This window comes from Oncorhynchus keta, chromosome 9, assembly GCF_023373465.1.
Source record: "Oncorhynchus keta strain PuntledgeMale-10-30-2019 chromosome 9, Oket_V2, whole genome shotgun sequence".
Taxonomy (NCBI): Eukaryota; Metazoa; Chordata; class Actinopteri; order Salmoniformes; family Salmonidae; genus Oncorhynchus; species Oncorhynchus keta.
The window spans coordinates 33,600,540-33,613,224 of NC_068429.1; the positions used below are offsets into that span (position 1 = coordinate 33,600,540).

General features: G+C 42.7%; 1 protein-coding gene across 2 annotated transcripts in view; it reads right to left on the reverse strand.

The window, feature by feature from the left end:
* Nucleotides 1-2,379: 2,379 nt before the first annotated feature.
* lrrtm4l1 (leucine rich repeat transmembrane neuronal 4 like 1) overlaps nt 2,380-12,685 on the reverse strand; it is a 71,180-nt gene continuing 60,874 nt past the window's right edge. For both annotated transcript variants that reach the window (XR_004826433.2, XM_035776117.2), the window contains exon 3: nt 2,380-4,019. Coding sequence is in view for 1 of the 2 variants with exons in the window: in XM_035776117.2 (XP_035632010.1) it covers nt 3,954-4,019 (66 nt within the window). In the remaining variant the exon portion in view is untranslated. The remainder of the gene's footprint in view (nt 4,020-12,685) is intronic.

The following is a 12,685-nucleotide window of genomic DNA, read 5'->3' on the forward strand; positions in this document are numbered from 1 at the left end:
TTGTCTTTCTCTGAGTCAACTAATCACCACAATACATACACTGTAGTGCTAGCTAGCTGTAGCTTATGCTATCAGTACTAGATTCATTCTCTGATCCTTTGATTGGAATGGCAACATGTCAGTTCATACTGAAAGAGCTCTGATAGGTTGGAGGTTGTCCTCCGGATGTCGTCATAATTACTATGCAAGGCTATGGAAGGGGGTGAAAACCATGAAGAGGATGGAAACCAACTGTACTCCGGCTACACCATGGTGCTACCCTACAGAGTGCTGTTGAGGCTGCTGTAGACCTTCATTGAAAAACAGTGTGTTTTAATAAATTATTTGCTGACCTAAATATATTTAGTTTTTATCTAAAAAGGATTAATGTTTCACTATTTAGATTTTTCCTCTGAGGAGCCTCCACTGGTATACCCTACAGTTGAACATCTTCACTCGGGGGCCTTCCGGAGAAGGAAATGTTATGGACTGCCAACTGTCTGGTCTGGACCCTGGTCAACACTATACAGCCTCATGCATTATTCAATAGGCGTGGTCTCTCCAGCACAGCGCTCTGTCTGTGTCACTATCACCGCAGAGCAAGGGGGGAGAGAGAGAGAGAGTGAGTGGAGGATGAAATGCCACAGGGAACACCAGGCAGATTTGCCATCTGGACCTCTGAGGTGACAGCTTGACACACGTTTCAAGAGCAGCTAAACGCGGGAGCAAATTCACAAACTTGGCCCCCTCTTGAGAAAAGCTATGCTATGGTACATGGAGCGTAAAGCGGTTGGTGCAGCGGAGTGGTGCACATGGTGTGTCACAGTATACGGTCGAACAGAAGTCAATGCTCCAAAATTAATTCAGCTAATGGTGATGTGACAGGAGAGATGTGTGTGGAATAGAATGGACTCTATCAAGCATAAACTTACAAATAAGCATACTGTGCGGCAGTCAGTCATTTGTACGATCAGTAACATTCACGTCTTGTGAAGAGTGCTGATGTCTTGGTCTTTTGCTAGTTAGCAGGTGCATCGAGTTCATCGTACTTCATACATCTGTAATAACTGCGTATGGACATACACAGGCAGACACACGCATACACACACCATACAGACACACAGGGTACTAACAAGTTCATCCAAAGACTACTCACACTTTCTCTAGTTGGTGTGCTCATGCTCACGTTTCCTTCAGTTTTATTATTTAATGTACACCCTGAAAATCCATATGCTGGAGAACGGCTCCGTAACAAATGTATGGTTTCCATTACAGTATGGTAGAAAAGAAGGATCAATGACATTTCCATTTTATCAATTTATATTGCTCACCATTGACTCAGACATCATTTTCTTATAAAACAGAACAGTTTTCAGTGAACAAATAGTACAGTTAATTATAAAATGTTCGGGGGGAGAAAGCAGAAATATACAGTACAAAATAGCTATCTTTTCAGTGTAGAAATCCATTAATACTCTTTTGACGAGGAAAACACCTCCAAGCTCAACCCCATTTTGAACACATACGAAGAACAAAACAGGTGAAACTTAATGACTCCCCCCATCCCTCTCAATCTCTCTGTACACACAAGCACACTCAAATGTAAATCATCCTTTGAACACTGGAACTGCCAAAGGGCAACGCCCACTGCCATTTGATTTTGTCATTCAAATAAAGCAACATCCTGCTTCTTCACTGACTTTCCCTTCATATTTGTATTTTACATTGCTCAGCTGTCAGAATGTTTTAAATGTCCTTTGTAAGAAATGATCTGATCATGGATTCTATTACTTACTATTAATCTAATTGATAAAATGTATTTAAAATACATGTTGAAGTAGTTTCTATGTTGGTATTTACAGGTATTTAGGTTGATAACATCACAGTAAATTAATCTCAAAGGGTTACCGTTCTCTAGCGGGTACACTTAAAAAGAAAAAAAAAGGCTTCCAAAAGGATTCTTCAGCTGTGCCTATAGGAAAACCCTTTTTGTCCTGGTAGAACTCTTTTGAGTTCCATGTGGAAATGGTTTTACATGGAACCCAAAAGGGCTCAACCTGGAACCAAAAAGGGTTCTTCAAAGGGTTCTCCTATGGGGACAGCCGAACAACCGTTTTAGGTTCTAGATAGCACCTTTTTTTTAAGAGTGTACTTGTACGCTGAGATGCTCAGCGGTTCTAGTGTTAAATGGGATTTGACATAACCTTTTAAGGAGATTTTGATGTTGTCGCGTATTCAGCGTTACTCATAAGTTGTTAGAAGTGGCATGAACTGTATTTGTGGCACACGTACATAATACTGTATCTGGCTCAAACACACTATCAGGAAATGCAAACACACTCATGCATGAAGACACGCGACAGATACACACACACATACACCCACCCACCCACCCACACAGACACGCACGTTGATTTGGCTGAAGAGCACTGTAGTACTATAAGAACAGGAGAGAGTTGAGGCTTCGTCCATCTTCAAAGATTACAGAGGAATCCAAGGAATCCTCTGTGGAACGTGCATCATTCCAACGAATTAACGCACACACACACACAAACAAAAGAGCTGATTGGATATAGAACATCTGTCCCTCTAGTGCTCTGACCCTATGGCAATAGTCTCATATCAGTGAGTATTATCCCAGAGGGAACTCTGCTTTGAAATGGTTTCACTGTGAAATCGTCTGGTCCTCTCTTAATGTGACAGAACAACCACGGAGAGAGTCCTCCCCAGTCCCCATGAGACAGAGGGCTGGATTCAATCTGTATTGCTGAAGCGTTACAGATTGCACAATGAAAATGTAAAGGTAATTTACGATTGAGTCGACATATGCAGCGTTTACCGTGAATGCAGTCTAAACTAACGTGGGAACATTGCCTTTAAATTTAAAATCACACTGACTGAATAGAGCCCAGAGACACTCAAAACACCCACCCCTAAAGGCTTTTGTTGTCGGAGAGAGACGGTAGATCTTTTGTTCTTGAAATAGACATATATATAGACTCAGGTTTACTTTTTTATTTTATTTCCTGGCCTGATTATGGGCCAAGGTGTGTAATTACAGTTGTCTGTGTGTCTGGGAATAGACTGAGTCCTCCACCGGGTGTGATTGGCAAGAGGATCAGTTGTTCTCCAGAGTAGATCCTCAGACCTTTTAGAAAACGACCTCCAGTTCCCCAGGGGACTAGATGAACAATGACAGCTTAACTCAAATATTACTCAACAGACAGGTGCACACTGTAAACTTATAAAGCAAACAAAATACACATAAATACTTCTGAGCCTCAAATCAGCGGATAGCTTATTTTGTAGCCGTCTCCACAGAATAGAAATGATTCAGATTTTTTTAAACCACAGCTGCAAATAATGGGTTGTTCAACAGCAAAGAAAAATCATGGAAATGGCTGGGCTGAAACTTCACTGTGAAATGTCTGGGCGGTCACAGCCCTGTCCACTTGTCACCTTCATTAGATGTAATGTTCCGTAAGCTCCACAGCCCACTTCCACATCGCCAGCCTCCAGCAGAGTGACAGGGTTCCACTGCTCATTGTGTCACACGCCAAGTCAGAGTCCCGCGTTTCCGTGGCAACGGTCAGAGGGGTGCTGCAGACGCAAAGTGTTTCAACCCCTCTCAATCTGGACTAGCACAATTGGCTAATCAAAGGGTTAAAGTGGCCGGTGCGTTAACAGCAACCTAGGTCATAGCTGGATGAACACTGTCCCAGGGCAGCTGAGAACCAGTCAGAAAGAGTATAGAGACCTTGTAAAAGAAAAGAAAACATAAATATTCAGTGGGATAGAAATCATGAAAGTCATTCTTGCTCCTATATTAGATTGTCAATGGGCTCGTGGAGGCATACTGTAGACGTTTAGAGAGTGCCACTGTAGGATCAGAACAGACAGTAATGGAGAAGCTGTAGTGTTGTAGGGCCTGATTCCTCTGCTATTTCGCAATGGGCTGGTTAAACATACATCTTCTAGTGAATGGTGGGTACGTCTCCAAGCCAAGCTCCAGGCAATGGTCGGGGACACGTGTATTCATTCTGAGGGGAAAATAAAGATGACAAAGTTAAAACAAGCGGTGAGTGTGGTACATTGGTGGTGGTTACAACAAAGTAATTACAGTTCCTGATTAATCTGATCATGGCACAATGGAGCCATGACAATGCAAGCAAAGCAAATTAGGGTAAGCAATTAAGCAGACAATGAAATGCCACCGCTTTGACGGTTTAGAGGTTTGAAATGGAGTGGCTTCGCCTAATGATAGAGACAGAGCGAAGAGACTCCACAAAATTAAAATAGTGACTTGTCATCCATGTTCATTTTCAGAAATGTTAATTAAAGTTTTGCCAATTAAATCAAATTGTTCCATTGTGTTCAATTGACCTTGCTTACATTAACACTTTATCTTAAGCAAATTAAAACATTCTGTCTGAATACTAATGGTAATGTGTATTGTGCGCAACGATCGTTATCTCAATTACCCTCTAGATGGACAAAGGCCTTTAATCTAAAGAATCTCTGTGGTGCAGACCTAATAGGCTACATTATGTTTCCCCCTTTGAAAGACCTCAGTAATTACATGACAAATCGGGGCTAGCAGTTTTCCTCTCTGCAGATATGGGAATGCATTAACCCATGTTGCTCCTCCACAGCACTTGGGTTAAAAGTCCATTAACCTGTTGAAAAAAAACTAAAACCAAGCTCCACACCAGCTTCACACTAACTCCAGAGTCACAAGCTGTGAATGAATCTTAAACCCGAATAACGACAGGAGACTCAGTCTCTGCCTTAGCAAGGTTGCCTCTTTGCATTAACCTTGTAAGAAGCCTATTTTGGGGCTTGGCTCGAGGTAAATCCAATCTTAATAACGGAGATGCTTTGGATTTTGCCATCCTAAGCTATTTCTGGAGTTCTCTGAATCTGCCTGGAATTATAAATGTGAGGCTTTCTGCTGCCACAGCTTAGATAACTGTGTGTCAGTGACAGATGCCCTCTTCCTCTGACGGGCTGTAAAGCTACAAATACAGTAGGATGCCCTGAGACTCATTTGAATTCAGCCTGCTCTCAAACATGCAGACACAACTCACTCATCTCTCTCTAAACAGGATCTGATCTAAATTTGTTGCGTCTACACATGGAAATACAATCTGTCTCTTATCTGCTCACATTGTCCATATTGTGACCAGATTTCCTGTATGCAAATTAATCTAACATGCCTTATATGACACACCCACTGGGCACACGCTGGTTGAATCAACGTTGTTTCCACGCCATGTCAATGAAAGTACGCTGAACCAATGTGGAATAGACATTGAATTCATGTCTGTGCCTTTGGGAAGCTGTATAAATCGATAGAAAACACCACACTTTTATAGTAAATAGTTTTATACTCTCATAATTTCAGTCTACTTTTGTTATCCAACATTTTAAGAATGGGCTTAATAGGCTAGAGTCCCTATAGACGGGTGGGCTGATGATGTCACGAAAATGGATGTGTGTGCATCAATGTTGCCCTAAGCCACACGTTGTTATGCTTCTGAACAGTCAGATAGTAGCAACAATGACAAGAAGCTGCCACGTGAGGAATCGTAGGTGGCTCATTACAGCTCGTTGTATCTGGTTAACAGTCGTTGTATCTTGTTGATACCATGTCTTGTTTTGAGGTGTTTTGACTGATTTCATGTCAATGCTAATTTGGCAAAAAAAAATGCCATCGAGCTAACAAACAAATGTGACAATGTATTTGAGAGACAATGAGTCTGACAACGAGTGTTCAGGAAAACGATCTGATCGCTAGAAAAGACACCAAACAAACGAGCTGAGAATCTGGATGTGTGTACAAAGTACAATTAATGCACAGTATGAATAAAGAGCACACTTAAGTTACAGAGTAGGCTACAAATCCGACTGGGATATTTTTTTTTTTAAGGGGCATCCAACTCGGAATTCTAAGTCGGACACTCGGGCATCTTTTTTTAGATCGATGCCGTGTTCAACACAACTGGGAGCTCAGAACTCGGAAATCTCAGACTTCCAACCTCACTGCGTTCAAAACAACTGGGAACTCTGAAAAAAAACAATCTCCCACTGGGAAAATCTATTTGAACGGTCATCCAATTCTAACTCGGGAATTCAGGCCTCATTCTAGAGCTCCAAGTTACGTCATGATTTTACCTTGTATTTTCCCAAGTACCCGGTTGTTTTGAACGCGGCAAGAGCTATGACTTTCCGACCTGAAGGTCACTGACGTCATGATTTTACTGATCTATTTTGTTATCAAAGCTCGAGATTTGAAATTCAGTATAGTCTGAGAAGAACAATGTTTGCAGGGCAGGCATAAATGTATTAGGCCTAACGCATAAACCTCAATCCTACATAGCTGTTTTTATTTGGTTCATGTAAAAAAAAAAAAAAACATCTGAGCTGTAAATCTCGGCTTGCCTTTTGACTGCGAAAGTGATCTTGACAGTTTGGTGACCACTGAATGAACCTATAGCAAGACGCGTGGTCAAAGGATTCAAATACATGGATAAAAGAGACAATTGGTGAAAAGTGCAAAGGAGGTCACTTGTTTAGCAAATACCCTGGCCTTAAGTAGCCGTAAGAGTCCTTCATGTTGTAGCCTACATTATATTTGACAGTAGCCTCCGCTTATGCTTACAGAAAGCTATGCGCCTTTACGCATCAGTTTGGTCATCTTCTGCACTGTGTTAATAGTTGGGAAATGCAACAGAATACAATACAATTGAAAAGGATTGCATTATAATAGCACTGCATGGTTTCCATATCTGATACAGTAACTGAATTATACTATTCACCTCCCGCCCACTGTTCATTCTGGCTATATCTCCAGGTGGAAAATTAGGCCTACATACTACACCTAGCCATACACTTGTCATGCATGGTACCCTTCTGCTGTGACTCCATCATAGTCTGTCCCATGCATCCCCAGTACATTTGTAGTTCAGTTGAAATTCTGATATTACAGTCCTTGGTCTTTCTGTACAATGTTTTCAAATGTTTGATTTTGAGCTGGGATTGGATGTGGGAACAGGAGAACCAGTTCTCTCTCTCTCATCCAGAACAATATTTTTAATATATATATATCTTCATTTCTATCTGGCAATTTCAGCTGTATGCGGTATTGGACTGTGGATTCCGGACACAGTGCACAGGCACTTGGTTTCTAACGAAGACCATGATCTTAATTCAACTGGCTGGTGTTATTTTTTTGTTGCCAAATGTATAATGCTTTCGTTGTCTGGATTTGATTACTTACATTTTTTAAATATATATTTTCACCTTAATTTAACCAGGTAGGCTAGTTGAGAACAAGATCTAGATTACAACTGCGACCTGGCCAAGATAAAGCAAAGCAGTGCGACACAAACAACAACACAGAGTTACACATGGAATAAAAAAAACGTATATATACAGTGTGTGCAAATGAGATAAGATAGGGGAGGTTGGCAATAAATAGGCTATAGTGGCAAAATAATAACAATTTAGCAATTAAACAGTGGTGATAGATGTGCAAAAGATTAATGTGCAAGTAGAGATACTGGGGTGCAAAGGAGCAAAATAAATAAATAATAAATAACAGTATGGGGATGAGGTAGTTGGATGGAATATTTACAGATGGACTATGTACAGGTGCAGTGATCTGTGAGCTGCTCTGACAGCTGGTGCTTAAAGTTAGTGAGGAAGATATGTGTCTCCAGCTTCAATGATTTTTGCAATTCGTTCCAGTCATTAGCAGCAGAGAACCGGAAGGAAAGGCGGCCAAACGAGGAATTGGCTTTGGGGGTACCCAATGAAATATACCTGCTGGAGAGCGTGCTACGGGTGGGTGCAACTATGGTGACCAGTGAGCTGAGATAAGGCAGGACTTTACCTAACAAAGACTTATAGATGACCTGGAGCCAGTGTGTTTGGCAAGGAATGTGAAGCGAGGGCCAGCCAACGAGAGCATACAGATTGCAGCGGTGGGTAGTATATGGGGCTTTGGTGACAAAAACGGATGGCACTGTGATAGACTGCATCCAATTTGCTGAGTAGAGTGCTGGAGGCTATTTTGAAAATGACATTGCCGAAGTCAAGGATCAGCAGGATAGTCAGTTTTACAAGGGTATGTTTGGCAGTATGAGTGAAGGATGCTTTGTTGCGAAATAGGATGCTGATTCTAGATGTAGTTTTTGATTGGAGATGCTTAATGTGAGTCTGGAAGGAAAGTCTACAATCTAACCAGACACCTAGGTATTTGTAGTTGTCCACATATTCTAAGTCAGAACCGTCCAGAGTCGTGATGCTGGACGGGCGGGCAGGTGCGGGCAGCGATCGGTTGAAGAGCATGCATTTAGTTTTACTTGCATTTAAGAGCAGTTGGAGGCTACGGAAGGAGTGTTGTATGGCGTTGAAGCTTGTTTGTAGGTTAGTTAACACAGTGTCCAAAGAAGGGCCAGAAGTATACAGAATGGTGTCCTCTGCGTAGAGGTTAATCAGAGAATTACCAGCAGCAAGAGCGACATTATTGATGTATACAGAGAAGAGAGTCGGCCAGAGAATTGAACCCTGTGGCACACCCATTGAGACTGCCAGATGTCCGGACAACAGGCTCTCCGATTTGACACACTGAACTGAACAGAGAAGTAGTTGGTGAACCAGGCGAGGCAGTCATCTAAGAAACCAAGGCTGTTGAGTCTGTCGATAAGAATGTGGTGATTGACAGAGTTGAAAGCCTTGGCTAGGTCGATGAATACAGCTGCACTGTATTTTCTCTTAACCATAACCGATGGTGTCACGCCTTGGTCATTGTATTTTGTGTTTTCGTTATATTTTTGGTCAGGCCAGGGTGTGACATGGGTTTATGTTGTTGTATTTCGTATTGGGGTTTTTGTATTATTGGGATTGCGGCTGAGTAGGGGTGTTGTATGGGCTTGGCTGCCTGAGGCGGTTCTCAATCAGAGTCAGGTGATACTCGTTGTCTCTGATTGGGAACCGTATTTAGGTAGCCTGGTTTCGCAGTGTATTTTGTGGGTGATTGTTCCTGTCTCTGTGTAGTTTCACCAGATAGGCTGTAATTAGGTTTCACGTTCCGTTTGTTGATTTGTATTTTGTATCGTTATTTCATGTGTCACTTTTTCTATTAAAGTCATGAGTAACCACTACGCTGCATTTCGGTCCGACTCTCTTTCCACAAACGAAGAACGCCGTTATAGATGGCGGTTATGATATCATTTAGGACCTTGAGCTTGGCTGAGGTGCACCCATGACCGGCTCGGAAACGAGACTGCATAGCGGGGAAGGTACTGTGGGATTCGAAATGGTCTGTGATCTGTTTATTAACTTGGCTTTCGAAGACCTTAGAAAGGCAGGGTAGGATAGATATAGGTCTGTAGCAGTTTGGGTCTAGAGTGTCTCTCCCTTTGAAGCGGGGGATGACCGCAGAGCAGCTTTCCAATCTTTGGGGATCTCAGACGACACGAAAGAGAGATTGAACAGGCTAGTAGTAGGGGTTGCAACAATTTCGGCTGATAATTTTAGAAATTAAACTTCAAGGACATCCATACAAAATGCGTCTTTGACTACCTCCGAAGTTGGTCAGAAAGATATAATCACAATCAGATCACAATGCTTATTTTGATTGTCTACACATCGACAAATGTGGGCACAACCAGAATGTGGACAAGATCAGGACAACAGACGTATGTTAGAACCAGGTATAAATGGAGCTTCGGAGTCTCTCAGTTGGGGGAGCTAATTGGACACGGAGTTAATCTTCGAGCTTCATGCAAGTGCAACTTTAACATAGCTCAAACAGCCACACACACACGCACACACACACACACACACACACACACACACACACACACACACACACACACACACACACACACACACACACACACACACACACACACACACACACACACACACACACACACACACACACACACACACACACACACACACAGACCTTGACTACAGTCATTCACAGAGAAAACCTTTACCTCCGGACACTAACAAATTAATACATTGAAGCAAAAATGTAAAATACCTTTTCTACTAGTGAATGCACACAGGCTCAGGTAATGTAAGACCCCTGGATACTACCTGCACTTGCATAGCAGACAGGAATTGAACACAGGCACTATATTGAGTTGCACATACATCTCTCTATTGTTTCACTCCATCCCTACTTTTCCAAAGAGTAAGTGACATTTTCCATTTTTTTAGTAAAAAATTATTTTGCTGACCCCTGGTCTAGAGATTCCTCTTTCCAAAAGGTGAACACCTATACTGGCATCTCAAACAAAGTACTGTACAGAGATTCTTCTCTCCTTTTCTGGAAAAAACGGAGAGAGGGCGTCTGACCCCTCTTTCCTCCTCTCCGTCAGTTTGCGATGTGCTTGTAATTAGCCTGTTATAGTGTGCACTAATTAGGATGATATAAACATGAGGTAATTAGTTTGCTCTTTGTCAGGGGAGCGGGAGCTAACACAGACATATGCCAGCCGCTCTCTCTGGGAGCACAGGCTCCTCTCTCCCGCTCTCTCCATCCACTCAGGGCTCCAATTAGCCAAAAGTCTCCCCACCAATTTATTGTATTTCTTTTATAGAAGCTTTCACTCCCCTCCTATACACCATTATGAGAAGAAGCAGCAAGCAGAAGCAATTAGAGATGCTCCGGTGTTCGAAAAAAAGGGAAATCACTGGAATTCTGTCTTTTTCTTGAGCTAAATTATGCTTCAGTGTCCTGTGCATGCACCGTGGAGCAGGTTAGTGTGGCTGTGGAGGAACACGGCCCACGCTAGGTCTTTGTAGAGCATGTGATTAACAAGGTCGGCTAGGACTGGGGAGGAGGTGAAAGTGAGGAAGCACACTGGGGACTGTGTGATTCACACCCGCCAACAAATGAGATGATGATGGACGTGTAGCAGCTCTAGTCTTCTCAACGGAAAAGGACAAAAGAGAGAGGGATGAAATGAGAGCAAAGCTGAGGTTCTCTTTCAAATCAAATCTCTCTCTCTCTCTCTCTCTCTCTTTCTCCCCCTCCCTCTCTCTCTCTCTCTCTCTCTCTCTCCCTGTCTGTCTGCCCGCCTGTCTGTCTGCCTGTGTAGAGCGTAGGCACATTGTTAATGTTGCATCTTACTGGTGATATATTAATATACAGTACAGCTCTGACGTTGGAGCTATTACAAACCTCATGAAATAGATATTTCTTTAACTCTCTCTCTCTCTCTCTCTCTCTCTCTCTCTGTGTTTACACCTTTCAAATGAGCATTTTGGAAATATCAAATATATAAAGGACTTTGACATAATTGTGTTGACTTTGTATGTCTTCACATGCCAATAGCTAGACAAGTTAGTTCCCAGCCACATAAACACAGTACATATCCTGCTGTATCATCCTTAGACAACATTTCACAGAATGTTGGTGACATTCATGAAGACGTGTTGTGTACGACGGGGAACAACGTTCTGGCTGCAATGTTTTATGTTAGCTGATTACTAACTTCCAAATAAACAGTGTGATCAACACAAGGCAAAAACAGAGGGGCTAAAACCAATTGCTCGTCATCTGTCACGAAGCCTGCAGGGAGACGTAGGCCTGCAGGGAGACGTAGGCCTGCAGGGAGACGTAGGCCTGCTGGGAGACGTAGGCCTGCTGGGAGACGTAGGCCTGCTGGGAGACGTAGGCCTGCAGGGAGACGTAGGCCTGCAGGGAGACGTAGGCCTGCAGGGAGACGTAGGCCTGCAGGGAGACGTAGGCCTGCAGGGAGACGTAGGCCTGCAGGGAGACGTAGGCCTGCCGGGAGACGTAGGCCTGCAGGGAGACGTAGGCCTGCAGGGAGACGTAGGCCTGCAGGGAGACGTAGGCCTGCAGGTAGACGTAGGCCTGCTCACTCAGTAATTTGACTGCAATCTGATAAGCAATTTTGCAGGGGGAAATCTTAACAAAAATCTCAAATCTATCAGAACATGTAGAGTAGAACTACACGTTTACATTTCAGTTATTGCTTTTCAAATGGTCATACATTGACCAACGTATTGTGCAACGCTACCAGAAACGAACAAATCTTGTCATGAAAGTGAGAGGGTAGATAGATCTAAAAAACAAAGCTGGGTGGAGTAGAACTCATCTGGAACTATACTGTAGGCAAGTCTGATGTCTACTGGAACACATTTGATTAGGGTCATTCTCACGGAGGTCTCTACCTACCAGGATACTGTGCTATTACAGGACAATGCTACAACATGAGAACAGTTTCTCTCTCTGAACATAGACTGTATACTTACTATCTTATTTTGAAAGTATACAATTTGCCACCATCCTTAAAAAGAAAACAATAAAAGCACATATTAACAGTAGTGCTGAAAGCATGAATGCATGAATATATAAATCTTGACAGCAACAGTAATATTTTGCCCGGGGACACATATCATGACTCAAACTGCAATGCAAACTTCAACGTGACAGGGTGCACAAATCTCCAGGAGCCTAACAAAGGGAAGCCAGCCAACACATCTGCCTGTATAGGAGGTAGCTATGGACTGCTGCAGTGACTAAGTATGTTATAGAATAGTGATTAAGATTTTGGGGGGTTGGATAATGATTGTGTATGTACATGCAATGCAGAGCAGAAAAAAGACACAAGCTTGAGGAATGGTGTTGGCTGAAGGATCTCTCAGAGGAAATGTGTCG